The 25,275-nt window shown below is 37.1% G+C and overlaps 1 protein-coding gene across 7 annotated transcripts in view; it reads left to right on the forward strand.

Annotated features, from left to right (window-relative positions):
- The window catches only part of TENM3 (teneurin transmembrane protein 3), an 880,089-nt gene that overhangs the window by 723,143 nt on the left and 131,671 nt on the right, over positions 1–25,275 (forward strand). For all 7 annotated transcript variants that reach the window (XM_054514645.1, XM_054514646.1, XM_054514647.1 and 4 more), the window contains one exon: positions 21,664–21,901. In XM_054514645.1, coding sequence (XP_054370620.1) covers positions 21,664–21,901 — 238 coding nt within the window. The remainder of the gene's footprint in view (positions 1–21,663; positions 21,902–25,275) is intronic.

Here is a 25,275-nt window from a genome sequence, read left to right on the forward strand (position 1 = left end):
ACCATGCCACTCCATCCTAGTTAGTACTTTCTCTTTTATCCCTTTTTCTCTTTTTTTAATGGACTCTTTTCATATCATTTTCTCCTTGTTCAGGCTTCCTACGTCCCCCTCCTCGTTCCCTTTGTTGTTCTCTCCATGGGACAGGTAGATCTCATGAAAAGGTGCTTTGTTCAGAATCTATGTGCCTTGGGGCAGCTATTTAATGAAAAAATCAGCTTCCACCCCATGCTCCTATCCCTCTGAAGCCCGATGCAATAAATGCCAATTACAGTTCTACATAATTAAAGTAACCATGTCATATTTCTTTTTTAATATTAGTGTCTTCACATTAAAGGAATGCAATGCTATGCAACGTGTATGTTTTTTGAAACAAAAGAGAGACAACTTTGCTCCTAATCCATATTACAACAGTTGTAATCTAGAATTTTCTTTAACCCTTCTGTTCTGAGAATAGTCTAGACATCTGTAGAAGGATCAGCAAAAACACAAACATGAGTACTTAAAAGTGTAGTTCCTGTATAATTGGGGATGAAAACTGACATCCTGCCTGCTTCTGATCCTTCTTACCCTCTTGTGGCAGGAAAACTATTAGAAGAGATGAAAATGGATCAAAAAAAACCAGAGTCTTTTCTCTTGATGGCTGCTTTGGCTGTTGGGAGAATTTTCAGCTGCAGACAGGCCAGAAGATACAGAAAAGTATCAATCTTATGTGCTTTTAACAGAGCAGGATAATCTTAACCTTTTGGGTGCAAGGCTACTCATCTGCTCCTGGGAACTGAGATATTCCTGGATACCTTAATAGCCTTACAAGAGGATTAAAAGCAGAAATTACTGAGATGTTGGTACTGGCAATGGCACTAATTTCCACAAATGTGACCATTTTTGCTATAGAGGGTAGTTGGTTTCAGACTTCTTGGTGAGATGCTCCCACTTGACCTGAAATATTTGAGTCTTTAATGTGTGTGTTTGATGTGAAGAGGCTCTTTACACTCACTCGGTGGAAGTTAACATCTGGATTTGTGCTTTTCTCCATCTTTTTTACTTCCACTTTATACAGTTTTGTATGCCTGCTGTTAATGCACAATATTGTGCAAATGGCTAGATTTTAATAGCTGAGGCTAACAATTGGTGCAGAAAAAAAATCTGTTCTATAAAGAAGGATCTTATTCCCCCAAATGTTGTTGATATTGTTAGGTTATATTTTAAAATTCATATATATAACAGTCAAATGTCAAGTCTGGAATTTCAGATTTTTCTGAAGAAATTAATGACATAAATGAACTACTGAAAGCAGTATAGGAACGGTGTTCTGTAGTGTTTCATGTTCACTTCATCCCATTAGAGAAAGTATTTTTGTTCAAGAGGTGAAAGGCAGTCAGCAAGCAGGACTTCAGCAGAAGTGCTGTGCATAAAAACGCTTTTTGCACAAGTGGAGGGACATAATATTAGAGAGGCACCAGGATGTGATTGCAGTGACAGTGGCACAGTTGTGTCTGCATGTGAGATGAAGGATTAACTGTTGGACAAAGGATAAAAGAGTTTAAAAGTGCTGGAAAAAACATGCAGCATTTTTCCGACAGTATGGAATTTTTTACACAAAAGAAATAACCTGTCTGGGCACGCACCACTGCCCTAGTGACTCACATCATACACAAGTGAGATCACACCTGAGGGTGTTTTCCACCCCTGAAGGAATGCATGTCCTCAGAGAGAGCTCAGTTGCACTTTATCCAGCAATTAATTCAAAAGTTACCTTCCAGCACCCCAGCTGGGTGTCCAGCAGTGTCTGAGGGCTCTGTGCTGCCTTCCCACCTGCTCCAGGTGCTTCCTCTTGGCTGCCTTTGTCCTTCCCTTGTAGATCTTTTTACGCAATTTTGTTTTAAACATCTTTCACCATTCTTTCTTCAGTATTGTATTACTCTCTTGTATGCTAGTAGAAACATCTTCAACTTGTCTGAGTTCTTCTGTCTGCATATTTGCCATTGTGCTTTTTTTTTTTTCCTTTCTCAGATGTTTTTAAGGGACTTTGTTGCATAGGGGCTAGGTTTTTCTTTAAGGAAGGAGGGCAATTTAAATTGCTTTTCTTAAGGCAGAAGGAAGGTAACTTTTTTTTTCATCTCCTGTCATATTTTAGAAACTTATGAGTATTTTATTTGTGATTATATTTTTGGTTTATCAGTCCAGTAGGTTCTCTATCATATTTCTCAACCATATCTTTATTCAGTATGTTATTATTATGTGTACGGAGCTATAAAATTCTGTGCAACAGAACAATGTGAATTACCTGGAGTATATTAAGATTTACAATGAATCACATAAAGAACTGGGGGGGGAAAAAAAGAAGTAGTAGTTTTCTCATTATTAAAATCCTTCAAATCTGCATGACCCTTTAATTTTTTTTTAATTATAGATATTTTCTTCTGTAGTTTCCTTACTCAGTATATAGAAAGCAGATACACTGGCTCTACAGAAATAACTACCATGTAAAGGAATGACCTTGCAAGAGTGTAATTTCTGTTCATTAATAGAAAATTTTGAACTGATTAATGACACCAATTTTCTATCTCTGAACTAATAGCTTGAGTTATTGTTTTCAAAATTGTTCATATTTTATTGGCTGTTTATTTTCTATTACATTGCTTTTCAGATTTATGGAAAGTACTTGGAATTATTATATCCTTCATTTGATGCAATGAATATATTTGACTGGACAGCTTTATGCATTCAGTGTTACATGTTTTGTTTTGCAGCTGAAGACCAATTTCTTAATTGCTCTTGTGCGTGTGGTTGTTTTCAAGTCTTTTTCTAAGCTGCTGTGATTTTTTGCATTTACATGTCAGATGTGGGGCTAAGTCTATGATTTTACAAGTTAAAAGTCTCAAGCAAACTTTCATTAGCTCCTCTTGTAGTTTTGAAGATTGCAACTTGCCATTGCACCGTATACTTGCAATTGAATTTTAAATAATAATTCCTAGGTCAAAACTCAGTAGCTGTTAATACAGAAGGAAAATCTTTGTGGAAACTTTTCCAAACTGTTAATTGAAATTTTCATGGTACCTCTGCACTGCTAAGAACAAGAAAGGAATACTTTTCTGCCTGGGGCTTTTGTGATCATATACCATAGAGATAGGAGCTGTATACAAATTTAACTTTGTCTTTTATAGACAGCACTTTGTGTTTAGTCTGAACCCAGTGATTTTAAAACATCATTGTAGGAGTCATTTTTCTCTTGGAAGTAATAAACATGCCACATCCTTAAAAGACAAAGTGTGAGACATAGCTGTAGTTGCTCAGTTTTGGTGCCAAGCGTAAGTGGCTTGAAGAAAGCTTAGCACCCTTATCCCTAGGGAGATGTAAATTGTCACAGGCAACACCAGACACAGTAACTTGTGTGCTGCTAAACAGTAGAGACATGTCACAAGTATAAAAAACATTCATAAAGTAACAAAATGCATTTCTGACATGTATTTCTATTTTTATTAACAGTGAGTTTGTATGTATATTCACAAATACCTAGAGTATGATGTAAAATATTCATATTCCAAGAGCTGTAACAGTGCTGCAAGTATCAAACACAATATGATTTGTTCTTCATTCTGTAAGAGCAGATGCCTTTCCTAGAGCTGTGCTCCTCACTGTATTCTTACGTGAATGCAAAAAGAACTGGGAGTGAAGAGGGACCTTATTACTGTAATAGTAGTAGTAGTGAGATTGAACCTAGTAAATACCTTTCTTGAATGTTCTTTCTGGTGTTTACTTTTCAAGTAAGATTTTATTTGCTCAGCAATGATTCTTGTGTGTGAGTTTTGCTGTTTCCACCAAAAAAAAGGTAAGTAAATGCAGTACAGGAATGGTGGATATGGTTAAGCTCAGGCTGAGCTTTAATGAAATGGTCTAATTGATAGACAGTGAGCATACTTTAAATGGGGATAAACTCATCTGCATAGAAACTAGTTTGCTATTCTCTTTTGTTCTGTGTGCACAAACTGGAAAATTCAAAGTTTAGTGAAAGTCGTTGCTGATGTAGAAGACACAGAAACCAGCTAGGGTTGGCTTTTACAGCTTAAGGACCAGTAACCATAATTACTATGTTTTTATCAGTAAGAAGAAACTGTTAGAAAGCTGTTTAAGATTACTGGCATTAGCAAAAGCCTCCACCATTAATCAAACTACTGAGCACTAACTGTAGAGGGAGTAAATCTGGCATCTTTGCCTACGTTCAGCAAAGATCTGTACCAAGTACAATTTAATTTGGAGTATCTGGAGGGTTTATCCTGTCAGAGGAGTTCACACATCCTGTTGTACCTGATGAATTGACCAGCTGGGACTATGAAAACTGACACGAGATTAGCTGTACATGTAACTGTTATGGAAAACAACACTGGCATGACCAGCAGCACATCAGCCATCAAATTTCTTTCTTGGGATTTCCTAAAGAAAAGTAGCATAATCTCTCACTTCAGTATATGAGTCATTTATTTTGATGGCCCAAACGATTTTCATCTATATTCTCACAGTGTGACAAAGATTCAGTAGTGCCCCCATGGCCTACATTTGGGTGAGGATTGAATATAAATAGTCATAAAGCAAGAATCATGCCTCTGGCAGATGTGATGTTTTTTCTGCAATTTAATGTTTTGGGAACTTGATAAATAATAATCAAATGGCGTTTACTTAAAGAAGCTACAAAGCTCCTACTGGAAACAATGAACAAGATTTATATCAGGTCTCTGAGCTTGAATGAGGCATGGGCCCAGGGGCATTGCAAGTGCCTTCATTTTATATACTTTCCTACTAGTCTGACTCACCCCTCAGGTTATTGTCAGAGCTAGTCAAAACCAGGACGTGTTAATCCATGTGGTTGTCTGCTGGCCAAGGGTAGACTTTTTGCATGGCAGCAACCTCAGCCAGTTGGGTTCTAGAAAAAGTATATCCATTGTGATTCATGGGATAAGGGTGTAAGTTTCTTGTATCTAGACTTCCAGCGTATTGAGGTCTGGCTGGCAGCTGCATGTCATGGTTTAACCCTAGCCAGCAACTAAACATCACACAGCCACTTGTTTACTCCCCTATCCCAGCAGGATGGGGAAAAGAGAATTTGTAACAGGAAAATGGAGAAAACTTGTGGGTTGAGACAAGCAGTTTAATAGTTGACATAAAATATAGTAAGATAAACTAAATTGTAATAAAAAGCAAAATAGCAAAGATAAAGATAAGTAAAGCCCATGAAAGACAAGTGATACAAATGAAAATAATTTTGTTCATCACCAACCAACTGCTGCCTGTCCCTGAACAGTGGCTTCCCAGCCAACCTTGCTTCTAGTTTATATGCTGAGCATGACACCCTATTTTATAGAATATCCTTTTGACCAGTTTGGATCAGCTGTCCCAGCTGTGTCCCCTCCCAGATTCTTGTGCACTCCCAGCTTCCTCACTGGCAGGGTTTAGAGAGGAGCAGAAAAGGCCTTGCCTCTGTAAGCACTAAGTAATAATTAAAATATGACAGATTTATAAACACTGTTTCCAGCACAAATCCAAAGCATAGTCCCATACTATGAAGAAAACTATCTCTACCCCGGCCAAAACCAACAGACTTGCAGCTTTTTCCATTTAAGTCATGTCCAGGTCTCAAAAATTTCAATACATCCCCATTAACCATGATGCCCATTAATTATCATATAATCATAAAACCATAGAATGTTAAGAGGTTGTAATGGACCTTAAAGATCATCTAGTCCCAATTCCCCCTGCTTTGGGCAGGGACACTTCCCACTAGACCAGGTTGCTCAAGCCTTATCCAAATTGGCATCGAGCACTGTCAGGGTTGGGGCATCCACAGCCTCCCACAGCAACCTGTTTTGGTGTCTCACCCTCAAAATAAAAACAATTCTTCCTATTATCTAACCTAAATTTCTCCGCTTTTTATTTGTACCCGTTACTCCTAGTTCTGCCACTACAGTTCCTGATGAAGAAGCCTTCTCTGGTTTCCCTTTAGGCCTCATTCAGATACTGGAAGGGTGCTATGAGGTCTCCACACAACCTTCTCCAGGCTGAACTACCCCAGCTTTCTTATCCTGTCTTCAGTGCTCCTCTTACCAGCCCTCCTCTGGACTTGCTCCAACAGTTCTACATCCTTCTTATGTGGGGGACACCATAAATGTACACAGCATTCCAAGTGGGATCTCATCAGAACAGAGTAGAGGGAAAGAATCCCCTTCTTTGACCTGCTGGCCATGCTACTTTTGATGCAGCCCAAAGTTTGCTTGGATTTCTGGACTGCAAGCACACATTGCCAGGTCTTGTTGAGTTTTTCATCAATTGTCACCCCCAGGTCTTTCTCAACAGGGCTTGTCTCAACCCAGCCTGTAGGTGTTCCTGAGATAGCCCAGGTGTAGGACCTTTGATACAATATAGAGATACCATTGCTTTGGTCTGTGGATCACCCCTGTGAAGTGTCTGTAAAAAGTCCATAAATATCCACAAATGTCCACTGAGTTCCTTTAGTCCGTGACTTGGTGCTCCATCTGTTCTAGTGGTCACTCGGGACAGGAGAGGGGATGTGCTGCATGGAGGTATTAGGCACCAAAGACAACTCAGGTGTGGTCACTGCTGCATTGCAACTGCTTTTTTAAGGCTTCTCCTTCATTGGTTTAGTTAGCTAATACTATAGTAATTCCTATAAAATGCAACTCAAATCAAGGTATATACATTTCACTCTTTACCCCTGGGCCTTTTGGGCTAGTTTATAGGGTTTAACATTGCAGTGAGCTCCTCCCCTTGCTCCTAGCTTGGCTAGCAACAAGGGATTCCAGATACAGCAATTCCCATAACATGCCAAATAAATCATCATTCAGTTTTCCCAGAGTCTGGTGCATGATAGGGGATGTGATAGTCTCCCTCAATACCATGTGTCTATGAGATTGTTTTAGAAATGAGTCCTGTTTTCTCATTCAATTCTTCCAGGGTGCTATGTGTGACCATAAAGCCTGCTTTTCAAGGCCCAGGATAGTATTCCAACCAGTGGCATGGGCTACACAGTATTTTTCCAACTGTCCAGTGTCGCTTCCACCATTGTAAGCACATGGTTAAAAAAGTACATGGTAATGTGATATAATCAGCCAGGCTTTCCCATATTATTTCAGCCTTCACCCTCTATACCAAAAAGGCTTTAGCTGCTTTACTGGTTTGATTATGGGGCATATTTGACATTCTTGGATAACCTGTGCAATGGCATCAATTCCCCTCAGCCACAAGCCCATCCATCTCTTGCATGCCTTCCTAAATGTTATGTTGTGTCATTAGCCCATCGAGCTATAAAAGTAGCCCACCTTTATGTTCCCAGTCCAGCTCCATCTGAGCCACTTCAATTCTAGCAGTTGGGTCACCTGTCCATTCTTTCAGTGTTCTTCAGTGCCCCAGCTCTTGCGTACGTGAGCATCTTGCGAGGTACTTTTACAATCACATTCTCTACCTGAGCAACAACGTCTTGCCATAATTCAGCAGCCCGAGGGGTGTGTCACACCACTGTCAGTTGGCCTGCTTCCATTGCTGTAGCCACCACCACCACAGAGAGCTTGCCACCATCCATGAGTCAGTACAGAGATAAAGGACTGGCCACTTTTCTTTTTCAGCAGTATCTAAAGCCAGCTTCACTTCAAGTCACTTCTGCAAACTGACTTGATTCACCTTGAACTTCAGGACTTTTTGTGTCTTGTCGTGTAGGACTCCACACAGTCAAAACCAGTATACAGTAGGTATTTTGAAGATAAATTAGTCTTTGTCTTTTTCAGAAGTTCTGTATAGCTAGAAGAGGTTCTGAATATAAACCACTGAACATGAAAACTCTTGAGATTTTCCATTTGTCTCTAAAGAAGAGCGTATAATACATGTAATGTGCCATGAAGAAGTCTATACTTAGAAAAATTCAATAGGTCTTCACCCAAATTTTACTGAGCACTATAAAATATTTTGAAATCTATGCGTGAAGCTTGTGATGATATGGAAGAATATTGCCATGCAAGCATCTTATTTTGTAACTGTTCTAGCAACACAAAATAGCTCTTAGTTTTGGTTCAGTATTTCATTGATACTGAGAGATTTGAAAAGTCTTGAGGAGGCTATCTACAAAGTCTTGTTTTTACTCCTAAACATTTGAAAAAAAATTTAAAAGAGCAGTTTGATTCAATGATTATTATTAAATGATAAAAACTAAAAGAGAAATCTTGGAACTGAAACATACCTATTTAAAAATAAATATTCACACATGCAGGGCTCTACCCTGTTTTCATTGCCAGTTTAGGCTACACAATTAATCAGTGCTTCTGTTATCTTGATAATCTGTCTGCTTGCTGCTGTAAATAACTTACTTGCTGGTGAAGTTGCTGACAGCTATTTAGGCTTTCGGCTTTCAAAAACGCTTCTAATTGTACATGTTTGCAGCTTCTTAAAAGCATTTGCTTCTGAGATAATTTTTGCAGCTAATGTACCTCGAAGTCTTCCTGTTTATTTGTATTTATTTTCTTTAGAGTTGTATTTCTAAAGTGTGAATCTCTCTAATAGATTCAACTCACCTGAGACTATAAAGTGACCCAGTAGCTTTTAATGAAAAAATGTTACCTTGTTTGTGAGCTTGGTGATTTATCTTTGTGGAAGACAGGACATTCTCCTGTAATGCCACATGTAACCTGTGAAACCTTGCACCTTGCGTAAGGATGTGCAGATGAAATTTTCACACTAATACCTCTAAAGAGCCAGGAAACTGAGCTGCAGGGAATTCTGTAGGGAGCAGGTGGGATGGGTTACATGTGCTTTCCTACCCACAGGTGGTGGAAACTTGACCTATATCAGAAAAAATCCAGTGATTTTTTTGAGTATCCCCTCCCATTCCCCGATGTGGCAGCAGTGTGGAGTCATCGCTCAGCAGAACACAAACCCTACCCTTCCTCCACCTCTCTGCAAACACATTTGTCTGTGCACTTCTCATTGTAAATTTGTTCTGAGAGCAGAGGACATTTACACATAGAACATCTACCATTTCAGGAGCAGCAAAGAGCTGTTGGTACATAATTGATTTCAGCAGCAAGACCTCTGGACGTAGGGGCTCTTGCTTGCTTGTGATCACACCACTGGCTATGCCAGGAGTAAAAAAAGAGATTTCCTGACGTGCTCTGCTGCGAGCTTACCATGAAACAATTCTCCCTCCTCAAATGTTTGGTTTTAGCCCCCGGTGGTAGTTATAAAAGCATGTTAAATACCAGACTTCTCAGCTTGAGACCATCTGTTTCCCTTGCAATCATGTATACCACCCCCACACACGGGTTCCTTGTCACCAGTGTTGCAGTTTCAGCAGAAGACAAAAAGAAAGGTATTTTCCTATATGATAGTTTAGGCAGAAAACAGACCTGGGAAACATGTTTAGGTGGAGAGGGTGTGATTATGCTAGAAATAGAAGGGTTTTTCCGCACAAGTGGAAGGCAGCAGGCTTTCAGGGAGTCCAGTCATTCAGATCTCTGCTGGCTCTGTGCCTGTGTAAAATCTTGTCCCACTTGACTGGGGCATAGCTTGCTTCATAAATCAGCAGTGTTACATGGTGAGCAAGCTGTCTTCACAAGTGCTCTCCCAGCATACCTAGAATTGCTTTTGCCAAATTTGTTACGGGTGAAATGACAGCTGTTAGGTTTAAAGGGAGTTTACACACTTCCTCTACATTAAGTAATTTGAAACACAAATTCTGCATATGTAGAAATCAGGTTACTATTAGGAGGTTTCAGATAATTTTTTTTTTAAGAACTAAATAGTATGTGGAATCTTTAATGCTACCAGAAGAGCATAAAATTGTAATGAATCATTTTTTTAGTCTTTGCTTATCCTAGAAGAAGCAGCAACATTTCTTTTGATGCTAAAGTTACTCAAAAGTCAGAAGCATCATGGAATGAATTCACCTTGCATTTGCTGATGATATATGGGAGATTTCATCACATTTCACTGCACCATGGTGGTGATATGCTTTGTGCTTATTTGTGTGTATTTGCAAGTGTTTCAAAAACTTATTTAAAAAAAATTTAGCTCTGCTCTTCTGGGGTCTTTTTGTGTACACTATCTAGTTGGCTATTTAAATTGAAGGGGGTAGTGATTTCTCTACCTTTTACTGGTTCTGTCAGTGTCTGTCTGAGAACTACAGCAGTGTTATTAAATGGAAGAGCATGACATGAATCAGCCATGTTTTTTTAAGGAGCTTGGTTTGGGCAAGAAGCTGTAAAGTTTACCTTGAAACTGATGTGAAAGATCATCTGCTGGAAACTTTGTAGCTTTGTAGCAGCAACACAACTAAGACATAATGAAAATACATCCAGGAAAGACAAAACCTACAGTCATTTGTGAAAATATATATAGAATTTAAGTGTAAGAAGAACTGATTTTCTCATTTGCTGTTTTATAAATTCTTTTTAAAATTATGAACTTTCACCCCTTTTTGTTTCATATAGAACAAAACTGTTTATTATCATTAATTACAGTAAACTGTATTTTAATTATCATTAATACAGTAAACTTATGCTTAAGCTGTTCAGTATACTGCTGTCCTTCACAGCACTTGCAAAATACATAGTGAACACATAAAAGTCTCTAATTAAATCACTCTCCATGTCCACTTATACCTCTGAATTTATAGATTTGTTTAAAATGCTGTGCTAGGTAGGGAAGAGTTTTGTTGATAAGTTACATGAACTGAGGCAGTGAGGTTGACAGGTAGTTTTTGTTTCAACTCTTAGAAATTCAAAGTTGAGGTTTGATTTGAGGGTTAATGACTCAATCTTGCTACTGAAAAAGGAAGCAGCTGTACTGGAAACCCAGAATACCTTTTAAGAAATCTTTTGCAATGGATTTGTTCTTTTGATTGATACCTAACTAGGTTTGATTGTCATTAGAATAGAATAATATCTTACTAAAATCAAGAGTGGTTTTGTTGGGTTTTTTTTTCATAAGGAGAAGAGGAAAATTCTAATTCAGATGTAAGCCTAAAAAGCTTATTTAAAGTCATTAGAGAACAATAGTTCTTTAGTTTGCTCTTGTGGAGGCCTCCCCCTATTATGCATTTCTCTTCCTTGACAAAGTTAAGAGAAAAAGTATTTAAAAGCTATTTTGGAAGCTTGGTTCCCTATTCTTTTCCTGTCTTTCATAATCTGCTTATTTCTTATACTTGATAACCAGTCAATTAATTGATTTGGAGACAAGAATTCACCTGGTGTTCTTCTGCTTTTTTTTCCCTCTTGCTCTAAGGCCCAAGCTTCAGTCTGTAAGAATTTTTGCTTTGACTCTAGAGGCCAGGATTAAATTCCTTTTTTAAAGTCAAGCCAGAGTAAGCATCTCACTTCTATGTTTTCCATAAAATTTTGATTATTATGATTTTTCTAATGAAACTGTATATGCTTTCTCATTTTTCTCAGAACTTTTCTCCCATCTCTTCACTTTTGTGAGGTCTCCTCTGTGTGTTATTCATTCAACCCCTTTTCTGTGCAATTCTACCGTTTTCCCCCCATGGATTTCTTTTCATGTCACTGCCCCTGTTCCGTTTTCATTTCCTCCAAAGCAAAACATGAATCCCTCTTATCTGGGTTCTTTCAAATCTGATGAAACAAACTCACCTGTTTTTGCTTAGAAGTTTTATGTTGTGTGTTCCCATTCCTGGCTTATCTTTCACAGATTTTATTAGTGTGGCCTTGTGTGTACAGACAAGGGTTGAGCGTGCAGAAATTGGTAAAGAATTTAATTGCTTTTAACGAACTAATTTTAGCAGACTTTCAAACTGCTTTTGGATTTGTAAATTTGCAAAATGTTCAAGGGATGGCATTAACTATTGCAAGTCCATGACAAAAACTTCAGTTGACCTATTTAATGGAGAATTTTTCCTCTGGCTTTTGAATTTGAGGAAGACTAGGGGTTTGCTCCTTCTTCATGAATGTCAGCCATATGTCAATAAAAGTCAGGTTTAATAGTGAAAGAACCTTTAGATGCTATTTTATTTATTGGGCAGAAAGGCAGGTTTTTGCAGCACTGGTTGTGTCATCTATAAGCATTACATAATCATGACTTGTGAGTGTATTTTTTCAGGTTAAAGGTTTTAAGAGTTTAGGTTTTCTTAACCTGTACAGTAGTAACTATGCTTCTAAAATAAATAGCTTTGGCAAATTGTTTTTCTTGGAAGTGGTAGGAAATAAAATCAGAAGACAAAGGAAAATATTCACATAACTCACTCTGGATTAATGATTTTGGATAGGAACCAAAATTATCTAACACTTGAAAATGCTAAGAAATCTATTAAGAAGGCATACATCAGACTTTGCAATGGGAACTGCGTTTAACTCCAGCTAATCATGGGGTAAGAGACGAGTACATGTATTAACACACTTTGAATCATTGTAGGACGTACCCAGTTTACAACTGAAGCATGGTTCTGCTTTTTGACACTTATTTATAAATCACAATTTTTGCAGTCAAAATTAAGTGTCTGTCTGTATTTGATACAAACATAAGGTGCAGGGTGAGCAAAGTGGGAAATGGCATACTCTGAATCATTTCACCTGTGTTTTACAGGCAGGTTTTGGCTATGTACTTCAAATTTTTTCAAATTCATTCCAGTCCCCTGTCACCATTTTGGAAAGCTGAATTTTTCTCCTTGTACAAAGTCTTTCAGCTGGACTTCTCCAGTTTTGTTTCATGTTTTGTTTTCTTTCCATTAAAACCTCAATTCTGTGATTAATAAATTAATCTTCAATTTGTTAAGTGAAAGCATGTTTCTCCACTGATTTCCATGAGTTAGCAGCAAAGAAGATTGTATGAAGCTAACAATAAGTGCATAACTTTCTCACTTCAGACTCTAAATAAGAATGAAAGGTGATTTAATTTATGAAGACAGATCTGCTCTGATTAGAAAAAAACATGACTTAAGTGAAGCCTGTGGTCTTGGTGATCCCCCTTGTCACAGACCATTTGTCTAGGAGACTGCTATACCCCAGTGGGGGAAAAAAACCCCAAGCCCACAGTCATGCAAAACATCAGAACCCCACTGTGGAGAAGCCAGGCCAGGAGCACACCGCTGAAGGCTGCATTATTATATTTAGAATCTCTGGATAATACAAGCTGAGTGTCATTTTTGTGTCTCAAGTGAGCAAGCTTTTCTTATTTCTCACAGTGTGATACCAACTTTTCCCAGTTTGATATCCAGTTAAATTGTTGGAAATAAGTCAATGACATTTTACCAGTGGAGGATTTTGTTAGGTTTTACAGACCTCGGATCCTAAAAAGAGAATATAAATAAATATCTATTAGTATCCCTGCTAACTACTGTGTGGGTTAGGCTGGGGTGGAAGGAGATGGCATTTGTGTAATACAACAGCAGGATTGGAAGTACACTATTGCTTCTCTTTCTTCCTGTGTGCTTAGCTGCCATCTTGGGTTTTATACCCTCTGTTTTATTTCATTTTCTTGTAAAGCAAAATCCTAAGTATGTTACCCCAGCAGGTTAAATTTCAATTTACTTTAGCAGTGTTTCTGTATTTTTTCTTCTTTCATCTTTCTTCATAAATCCCTCTGGGGATAAATAGGCCACTATTAGGAAGATTGTTTCCTGAACTAGTTTCACTAGTGCTTTTTCACTGAAGCTGAAATATATATCTCAGGTTCAGCTTTCATAAGGTGATTAAGCTTCCACAGTTCAGCTGAAAACCAGCGAAGTCCAGTTTATTTTGTTGCTTTAAATGACTGCCTTAAGCATGGAAACATCAGTGGTTTTCCCTGATCCAGGTGGTATTTGTTCTCCAAATCTGAGCTCTTTCACCTTACATGCTTTTGTAGCTACTTTTTGTTAGCTGGGCCCTTATATAGGTACCAGGTAAGAAGACATTATTTCTTTATGGTAGTTAAATTAAACAGATTTTGCCTGCCATAATATTGACTGTGTGTTACATATGTATTGAAGGGGTTAATGGAGTGACTGCAGGCTGGAGGTGTTTCTGTTGGAATGCTTTGAGGATCGATTCCAGCTAATGGAAAAAATGCTTTAAAAGTGAGCTAGTTCCATTCCCACAATGAACAACAGAGAGTGGAAACTACATTTAATAAACCTTTCGAAAGTAAATCCTGCCATTTTTCCTTCCACCACCACCTGTGGAAGAAATGCCCACTTTCTTCTCACACTGCAGGATCCCTTCCTGCAGTGTATTTGCCTTACTCTCTTAGGTAACAATAGAAAAGTCTTTGGACAAAAACATACTAGAAAAATACATTTTGCTCATGTGTCATCTAAGGCCTAAGTTTTATGGACTTTGCAAATTTTTGCTTAAATGGCGGGTTGACCAAAAATAGCCAGCCTTAATATTCCTTCTCAGCTGCCCCTAACTATCTGGTTTCCAGTAAATTTAAGAAATTTGACTATATGCATCTTGTTTTACAAATATGGATGCTGCAAATTAAGATCCTTGTTGTACTTGGATTACAGGGGAATGTTGCGTCTTCTGTTCTACCTGTGTGCCATCTTTATTTTAAATTTATTTCAGGGCATTTAGAAGATTTGGCAAACATAACCCTTTACTTATGAAACTAAAACATTATTACATTTTTTGTTGTTCAGAGGGTTTTTTTACTCTAGAGTTCTCATGCAAAGTGGAGGGGCTTACAGTAGTATTTTTGCTTTGCTAATTAAGGTGATTATATACAGATTTAAATTAAGTAAGAGTTTTGTTCTGTTGATAGATGCTGCTGAAAAATCCAAGGTTTATTTTCCATTGAGAATTGGCATGATTTTAAATGCAAGGCATATTTGTTGTGAACCATGAACAGTCTTTATGAGACCTGAAGAAGATTTGTGAAAACAGCCTGTAATAAAAATCACACATGCTTCATAAAACACTACTTGATAGATATCACTTGCACCATTAAGAACTAAACGACAAAGGATGTAATTTCAGTTCTGGCATACAATATTAATCGAAAGGCTTTAAAGCATCTTGCTGATGGGAACTATGACAACATGACATTGAAGAATAACAAACTGGAGACATCTATCTTAATCAGATTTTCAAAGTAAATGTCATAAAATAGAAAGTTATGTTATCTATCTTCATAGGGTCACATATCATATAGGGTACAGCTTTTCAGCTTGTTTATTCTAAAAATACCAGGGTCAAAAAAATGTGCCTTTCAAGTAAGTTTAAAGCTCAGTTAATATTCTTTACAAAGTTTTTGGGAATAGATTAGTAACTGGTGCTTTCTGTTTCTGCAGCAAGGTTATAAAACATTAGGGAGAGCTGAATTATAAAACAGCTGAGAATGCACAAGTATTATCCATATGAAGATGTTGAGGGAAAATATTATGCTCAGTGGATGTGAAATAGAAAGACAAAGTTACAAGTGTACCTTTAACTGGAAGAATTATGCCCCTGTAGATAACACAGCTGAAAGACATTGGTAAAAGTATTTTTTCTTCAGTTCCTAAAGCTTGCAGATATTTTGCATGACTTGTTTCTTTGTCTTCCTGTGTGTATTTAAGTGGTAAAGAACAATATCCTTATAGTGTGTGGGAAATGATCAACATGTACTTTGTGGTTTAAACACCACTGTTGCATGTTAGGGACTCCTACTGCCCTCCAGGGAGTTCCAGCGACTTCTCTCCATTCATCATCTGGTCTTAGAGATACTACATGAGAACCATGGGATCATTTTGAGTTTCTCCACAGTCAAGTAAGTCTTTCTTCCCTTTCAGGACAGAAGTCTTTATTTCTCTTTAAAAAGTATAGTCATGTTGCAATCTAAAGAATATGGCAAAATTAAGGTTTTCTTTATTATTTCTTCCAAATTTAGAATCATAAGCAAGGCAATGCAATCTTTCAGAGCTTATCCTGCATTAAATTCACTGACAGTTTCTCAGTCCCAGATAGCTTGACAGGTTTTCAGACCCTACAGGCATTGTACTGATGAGGAGACAGACACTGGCCCACTTTGATCAAGCTACTTGTTTGACTTTTGCCCCTTTTATATTATAATAGTATACACACACAGACACACACGGTGCATATCTAGATCAAAGTGTCCTTGTCACTTCTCCTTATGCTTGTCACCATGTATCGAGCACAGAGGAAGTCAACAGCAGCGACTATGGGTTAATTCTGTTTCCATCTCTATGTCCATTAGGTATAAACCAAGCAGAAAAGGATGGGCAAGCTGACAGCAAATCAGAGTGAAAGGACTCTCCTCTCGTGGTAGGCAGTCTGTCACCACAGTCCCTGGGTTGAGTGTGAGGCTTGGATCCTTGCAGCATTTGGCAGAGCAGAGCAAATTTGGACATGAATGAGACTAAGCAAAATACTTGGGATTAACCACAAAATAAGTACAAACAGCAACTTGTTTTAAATTACCCCTATGGCTTATAGTAAATGATCAGAAAGGAAGCTTTGAGCCTCACACACCCTGGCAGGAAAAACTGAACTGAAGCAGTGGTTCATTCAAAAGACAGATCTGCCTAATTGCAAATGAACACTTAAATACTCAATTTTTTTTCTCCACACATAACCTTCTTTATGTTTTCATTAATTAAATATGGCTTCTCATGGAAGGTGCTCCCAGACCAGAGACTTGTGGAGTGATTGGTTTTAGTTGCCCACAGGATCCCTGAAGCTGTGGCCGTAGTGGTGCAGGTAGTCTGTCTTGCCCCTCCATAAGCAGGAACCTAAAAAAAGAGCTCCTTTGGGAGCTCTAGGAATAATTAAGCCATAATACCTGCTCTTTTCAATTTGCAGGGACTTCTGAGGTAAATCCCACTACTGCTTACAGTGCTTTTGGAGATGTGACCATTTGTCAGTTAGGTAAAATTTCAAGTCCATTGAAGGGTTTTATTGAGGAAATCAAACCAGGTCTTATAGAAATTATTTTTACTGCTAGCAATCTAGGGCTAGCAGATCAGGGACCAGTGACCTGCAAACAAAAGGTTGTGTTCTTTTAAAGTTTTCTGAACATTTCATGCATTTTCTAAAACATTGAGTCTACTCCAGATTCTTACATCTAGTATGGGTTATGGATATTTCCTTTACCGTGGCAGAGACTTTAGTAAAAGAGAATAGAAAAGGAGCAGCCTGACCAGAAAGAGTTAAGACTCTCGTAGACATCGATATTGAATAACATTTTGTTCACGTTTGAAATGTTTATATCATAATGGAAGACTTTGCTTTTGTGTTTGTCATGGGAACTCTAAGTTCACATTAGTTATACTCTGTTTAAAAGCCTAATCCTTATCAAATGGAAATCACCTCTCTTTTTCTTAGATGAGTAGCTAGCTGACAGGTCTCAATGATCCATCTGTTATAGAAAGACACAAAATATGAAACAAATGACTTTTTGTCATGGATGCTTGGTCTGCTTTTCTGCCTCTGAATTAGCCCCTTTCCCCCACATGGCTGTAGGTATCATAAAAGTCTCTCCTTCTTATGCTGTTAAAATTTTGTAACAATTAAATGATAAAATTAATTAAATGTAGATTACTTTTTGAAAAATAAAAGACTAAAAGGTTTTGTGAAAGGCTACAGAATTGCATATAATTTACCTCTGCAGTTGAAATCGCTGCTTTGCTTCACTGTGATTCCCCAGGGAAAAGAACAATTTAAATATGTTTTGAAAAAAGTCGTGTAACTGTAGTAAGACAGCTTTCTACCCAATTTCTTGTGACTTTTTGGAGTTCTGTGCATATGTTCACACACATAATTATCTGATGTTGACTTACTCAACAAATGCCTTAAAAGCGTGGGGTTTGTTTGTTGCACCTGAAGAACTTTGACAGATTGGTTGCCGGACCAGTTTACGTTTGCTTCTCGCTGCAGAAATCTTCTCTTTAAGATGAATGGGATTGCTCTACAGTCATTAAGGTCTAAACCAAACAGGAACATTATAATTAAAACCTTACATCTTTAGACCTAAACCTACCTGTACCTACCCATATCTGCTTAATTTTAGAGTAAATTAGACATTCCCATTTAGATTAAATCAATTAAGATAGCTTTTAAAATCCAATTTAAAGCAAAGCAACTGTTCCTCTCTGGAATAGTTTTTAAGCATTTCAACCCAATTGTACTTTATCAAATTTGAATGCTTTTTCTTCTAATAAGTGGTTTGTTGTGAGGGAGCTGGCCAAGTCCCCGGGCTGCTGTATTTCAATAAACAAGGGAAGATGTATTTCCCTCTAGGATTCCAATGATTGATAGGGAGGAAAGAGAAGTTACAGGGTCTTGACACTCAATATTGCAGCACATGGAGGGCTGTTATTACAGCGAGTAGTGTCCAGTGCTGCAGATTTTATGAAGTACATATCGTGTCATCCCACTCTACTTATAAACTTGTTAAGTAGGAAAAGCAAGAAAACTGCAACTATTCTGACAGTAATGCTGATTTCTCAGGACAGCAGTGTGAATCACTTAACACACATGCCTCAGTTTCCCTGCATTTGCAGTGAGAACGTTTTCAGTGTCACAGGGATGTTGAGAGGTTCTTACTCCATAAGACTGATAGCTTTGTGTGAAAGCCTCAGGAATACTGAAAGCTGTTCTTTAACACTTAACTCCTTAAAGGAGTAAAAAAGGAAAGCTGGCTCCAGCTTAAGAATGCCATTCAAAACACGACTATTGTGATGATTCTTCCTCAGAAATCAGTGGGGCAACATTAGGGTTTTGTTAGAAATTGTGCAGCAATCAAAGGACTGTGTATTGGGGAAATCTGGCAGGTTGGAGAAAAGATCCAAAAAGCAGTCCTCAGTGATCTCTCGCTCAGAATGACAGTGTAGGACTGAGTAAATGTAGAGGAGTATAGATTTTAGCTCTGTTGATTTATGGAAAATCTAACCTTGTTAAGTGCAACTCTACCTGTAGCTTTTCACAATTAGAAAAGAAATAAATCGTTCCAGATTTTTCAGGCATTTTTGATTTTGAGGAAGCTGTAGATTCCTTGCCAACTGAAGCCACCCTCAGACACAAGAAAATGTCACTTGTCAACATTCTGTGGAGGGAAAATGGGATTGGAAGACAAATGATCTTTGCGAAAATTGCACTTGGATGGCCTTCTACCTCTCTTCTAGCCTCTCTTAACTTCTTTTATATGTTCCTCTGTATCTTCAGTTAGTAAATTTTGTATGTTATTTAGCAGAAGGGTCTTTTGGTTCACGGTAAATTTATAGGGAAATAATCTAAATCCCAAATAGTGGCCTGCCTAGCTGGCCTGTGGTTGAGTAATCCAATTTCATTCTTCCAGCGTGTTTTGAGAGTAATTATTAAATCTGTGCATTTATTTGTGGAGTATATAAATTCTCTTTACAGAACCTTCACCATCCATCTTCCTCATGGGGTAGAGTGTGTGGGAAGGTGTGACATCTACCTGAGACAAAGCCTGGCACTCCCACCCTCCTTTGTGCAAGAGAACAATGATGATCAATCCTCTACTTTGTCTTTAGCAGAGAATGCTGCAGGACCTTTAGTACTTAAAATGATACACTGAAAGATTGATTTTCAGCAGAGACTGTAAATGAGAGGAGAAATTAATGAACAAGAGGGATGTCAGGATAACATTTCAGCTGACAGGAGCTGCAGTGGAAGAGAGTTTTGCACTGATCATGGCAAAACTGTCCAAAAAGGCTAGGCTGGTAGGAGAGTCAAAAAGGGGAATAAAGAAGAAAAGTCTTTATTTAAATTAATTTATCTATCCAATTAAAATAAACTCATGTGAATTACTTCATTCCACCTGCCATTCTTCTGTAATTTTTGTAATTAATTAGTGTAATTAATAATTTATATATTTGCACATACATGTGTGTAAATACTTAGACACGTGCACATATATATTTTTTTATATACACATGCACCTATGTATTACAAAATATAAGGCCACAGTTAATTTTGCACCAGCTGATAAATAGCACCAGCTTGTTATCTAAATCAGATAAAATTTTAAGAGATATGGGGAAAATTCTTTGCTCTAGTGTTGGTCTGTTAAGTTTCTTCAGTTGGCTTGTTGAAAGGTGGCTTAAAGCCCTTGACAGTGATTATAATCACATGGAGTGACAGCCTTTGTGTCAGTGTTGGTGAAGATAAAGTTTATCAGTTGTATCCTACCTGGACTGGAATTTGCATTAATACAGTAGGGATTTGGTGTTGAAAATCTCACTAGCAGTATAAATGCTGTTATTCTTTTAACAAGAGATTCAGCATTGCTGTTGTTTGCGACAAAAGTCGTGTTGACCACACAAAATCACTGGAAAGAAGAATGTGGTTCTCAGAAAGGAAATTATTACAAAGACTTGGTTTTTCTGCTTAAGTCTATTTCTTAACGTTTTCATGTTGTCTTATGTTCACAACCTCAGAAATTGTTAAGTTAATTTTGTAGCAGTCACCTGTAAGTTATTGGAAACATCTGTTTCAACAGAAATACTTTTCCTGTGTTCTCTGTACCAGAGTTTTATTATTGAGTTTGTAACAATTTGCAATTATAACCAGTTCCAAAAGGGAATTGCTTATGGAAATCAAACAGCTAATTAAAAAACTACCTGAAAGCTTTTGCACTGAGAGAAGTGCATGTCCTGTGTCTTCTGCGCTGCTTAACACTTGCATTTATATTATGAAGTATGTTCTGCTACATTAGTGTAAGAAATAGATTGCAATTTTAATTACATAATTGTTAAGTGTTACGTGTTTAGGAGTTAGTTTTGGGTGCATTGTGTTGTAAAATGTTTGTCCTATATTTATGACTTATTTGCCAGTGATTTAATGGAACAGATTGCTAAAACATAACATTGATAGAGATATTTAATTGCAGGTTTTGCTGTTTTGAGATTTTGAGTTTAAGCTTTATGAGTGTTGTGTGCTTTGTTTAAGCCAGAAAATATTTCTTTTTGTTTCGAATGGCCTGACTCTCTTATCACCTGTGACTTCCTCCAAGCTGTATTTATATTGCATGGTGTGAAATTGGAAAATCTGTTCTGTGTGTGTTCTAATGGATGTGACGGTCATTAAGTATATGAGTCTTCTGACGTTGTAATCAGATGTGAATCAGTCTGTTAAATATCCATGAAGCAACATCTGCTTCACAGAGTGACCTTCTGCTAAAGAATACTTAGCATCTATTAGCAGATCATAGTGCAGATCTGCCTTATTTGAAATGCACTAAACTAGAGTAGTCTACTGCTGTTTAGCAACTAGCTTGTAATAATTTATTGCAGTTAAATAAAGCTTAAAATCTCCATTAAATAATTATAGGGATTATATCCATTTTGAAGACCTTTGTGTTCTATTGAAATTACCCATTTAATTTCAGGGTTGGTTTGTTAAAAAAAGCCGAAGTCTAAAGGCGCATTAGGGGATCTGTCAGATGCTATTTTCTGTAGGTGTTAATAAAACCAGATTAAAAAAAAAAAAACTGAAACAAATTAAAACCAAAAGCAATTTTACCATCTGTTGTGTATTAATTAGAACTTGGTGTATCAAGGGTAAACTTGCTCTTACAGAATGTCACTGAATGTCTGCTAATAGAATAATATGCAAATATATTAGATGATAGGATTATATTGAATTTCTCATTCTGCTTTGGTTGTAGCAAATGCCAAGATGTATAATGAACTTTAATTTTCTTTCTTCTTAGAGCAACCTCCAAATAACCAAGGCCAGTCGACCCTGCAGCCTTTGCCACCTTCTCACAAGCAACATTCAGCACAGCATCACCCATCCATCACCTCACTTAACAGAAACTCACTGACAAATAGGAGGAATCAGAGTCCGGCCCCGCCGGCTGCCTTGCCCGCCGAGCTGCAAACCACACCTGAGTCAGTCCAGCTGCAGGACAGCTGGGTGCTTGGCAGTAATGCACCTCTGGAAAGCAGGTAATTACTTAGGTACTACTGCAGACTGTGGCAATGCTAGAGAAAACATTTACCTTAATGAAAGTTGACCTGCAGATAATACTTCCCCTCATTCAGCAAGCAAAACTGGAAAATTTTCAGTCCTGAAAAATATGTCCCCTCTCTAAAATTCTCAGTGACACTCTTCTCCCTCCTATTCCAGAGTAATTAGAGTATATTAATTTTTCCAGACAAGCATTTCCCTTCTTGTTCATAACCTGTGGCTTTTGCCTGTTTGAAGAAATTTCTTGCCTTGCTTGCTAGAAATGTGTCAAATATGTGCTGTCATACAGATCAAATGTCAAATCACATTCTGTAATAGTTTTTAACTCTTGTACTTGGTACCTTTAAAGAAATACTTACGTGAAGCTAAGTGTTTTTAAAGGTACTGAGATTTGGTGAGACGAAAGAACTGAGTTTCAGTGTAATGATAAATTTGTCATTGGTAACTGTCTCTAGGAAAGAAGCAGCTAATATGAAGAGTCACACTAGCTTTTTTAGATGCAGAAGAATCTATAAAAATTTTGATAGGACTTACTGGCACAGAGCTGAATTTACCTACAGTGATTAATTAGTACTCATGTAACACTCAATCAGCACTAATTTTTTATTAAGGAAAGCCATAATATTCCGATTTAGTTATTAAACTGAGCGTTTATTACTATATTAAAGTTGACAGTAATTCTTGAAAGTGTTTGTGAAATCCCTTCAGTTTATGCTTTGAATCCCTTTATACTATGATTCATAGCAAAGTAAAGATGATTTTGACCAATTTAAAGGCATACCTGATCTTAAGATTCTCTTTTAAGTAGTTTTGGTTGCCATAGATGTTTCAGGCAACTCCTCTGTTAGACAGTTTGGAATGGCTATTCCTTCTCTTAGTTTTCTTGGACTCTCCTGTGCTGTTTGAGACATAAGCACTGTGGAACAGCATTCCACTGAAGAGATTTCATCATCATATTCAAACAGTTTAGTACTTTAGGAAAAAATTTTCTTATAGAACTAATAAGTTTGTAGTGGGGAAGAAGATGTTTGATGTTTTCCTGATGGTAGTTAATCTTAAGTAGATGAGTAAGGTCTTTGATGTTTGCTTCTACTGCCATATTTTTATTGTCTTTATAAAGGTGTAGGACTACTTGATGAGAATGCCACTTCCATTAAACCTTAAGCATTTTTTTGCAGAGTAAAGTCTTTTCATCTTTTAAACATTTCTGATGAAAACCTAAGGGTATTTTGAGTGTTCAAATTTTGAACATTGTGAATGTGGTAAAATGTAAAAATTTCATGTAAGAACTGACAGAGCCCTACTACTTTGGTTTTTTCTAATAGTCTTACTTGGTTGGAACTCTGGAGGTGTAGAACCCATCTTATTTGTCATTGATTTTTCCCCTTTTGGTTAAGGTTCCCTCCTGAGTGTGATTTTCAGGCTCAGTATCAACTGTATTTACAACTTTGTGATAGATGTCTTCCTTGACCCTTTTCTTGGACTAAAAAAAGTTCATCTCCTCTTTGGCAATATTTTAATTTATGCTTTTTGTTGAGGCTTTTCTTCCTTCTCTCTTTTTTTTTTTTTAATTTGACTTAGATGACAGCCATTTAGAGGTAGAGAATGTGAATGTCAGCCTGTACACACAACTGTCTTTCTAGCTCTGTAGACTCCTACTGATGATGGGTGGCATAAAAATGACATACAGTTTGCTGTCATGTATAGCTGGGCAGTGATTGGCTGGCTTTGTGTGTGTGCACGTAGGAGAGAGGGATGTGTTTGCAAAGCTTGGGGGAGGTTTTAGTCCCTGTCGCTCTGCAGTAGTAGTGAAAGTGATTTCAAAAGATATATATTCCATAATATTGGATTCTGTTGTGTTTTTAATAGGATATATGGCAGTTTGGCTCTGTGCAAAGTACTGTGAACAAGAACTAATGGACTTGTGTGAAACATTGGTGTTACTGGCTAAAAAGATGTGAGGTTACAGACTGTGAGGCTAAAACCTGTGAGGTTACAGATCAATGATGTCCAACAGAAACTCCAATTCACATTTTTTTAAATATAAAAAGACTGCTTAAATGTTTATGAGGACCTAAAACTGCAACTCGAGTGAGTTATGTGAATGTTTCTTTAATCTTTGATCCAGTCTTTAAATAACAATGAGATTACCAAGCAGAGGTAGAAATTGTCTTCCTTCTGTTTGTGCTCAGTAAAATCTACATTAACAAAAGAACCCAGGACAGTAGAAGAATATTTCCTGTAGGTTTCCTGCAGACTGCAGGACCTTTCATTGAACATTTAATGATCTTTACTATTTGACTGTTCCCTAGCCAGATGTAAGTTAGGTTCATTTGTAGAGCCAACAGATCTGCTGGAGGAGCCAGTACTAGAGAATAATATGAACTTCTAAAGAAATCAAAATCTTTCCATTTTCTTCTTTGAATTACTGGTTGGACAGCCAGAGTCATGTAAATATATGACTACATGTCAGATGTCTGAATATGATAAAAGATCATTTAGTAATTAAATATTAGTGGTTTTTTTATTATCACTAAGCTTTAAGTTTTTATTCAGCTACTAGTTTTAGTAATGATTTCTTGATTACCAGTATCAGTAGTAACCTTCTCATGACTTTGAGTTCTAGTAGGATCTAAATTACTGATATTTAAAAATATATAGTAAATCACTTCTTTAAGTGCTCTCTCTGTTAAATATTTGAATGTGCAGAATTTTTCTAATGCACGGTCAATTATGAATGTTAGAGATGCACAGAGGAAAAGTATATTAGAACTTATACATTTGTAGATAAAAATAAGCTGGTAGCATCTCTTAGTGCATTTCCTAGGAAGTATTTCATTAATTTCAGTCATTGAATGTCAAAGATCAATTTATTGGTAAGAGGTAATTTACATATTCCAGTCAAGGAATAAATCTCTGAGAATATTATGTAACTTCATTCAGAATCTGTGCTAACATGCCAGTGAATCAAAGAGCTTTGCTTTTTCTTCCTATATTTTCTGCAAAAAGTACCTCATTTGAAAGTTGTGAAATCCCATGCAACCCTGGTTGCATTTTGTATGATGGACTGGGAATTTTTATAGAAACTAGCCAAGAAACTAACATGTTTTTCATAGTTTATACAGATACTGCTGAGTCTTCTCTTACAACTGAGTATTAATAGTAGAGTCTTAGGAACATTACTGTATTCAACTACTTAGATACTTATTTTACCAAGAAAAAAAGAGGGAATTGGTTGAAGAAATACTTGATGACTAGAAAATATTTTAATATTTTGAGGAACTTAATTAAAGAACTGGAATACCTCAGAAATATTATAGACAAAATATTTCCTGGAATGTGTTACTTCAAA

This window comes from Molothrus ater, chromosome 4 (genome assembly GCF_012460135.2).
Source record: "Molothrus ater isolate BHLD 08-10-18 breed brown headed cowbird chromosome 4, BPBGC_Mater_1.1, whole genome shotgun sequence".
NCBI classification, from domain to species: Eukaryota; Metazoa; Chordata; class Aves; order Passeriformes; family Icteridae; genus Molothrus; species Molothrus ater.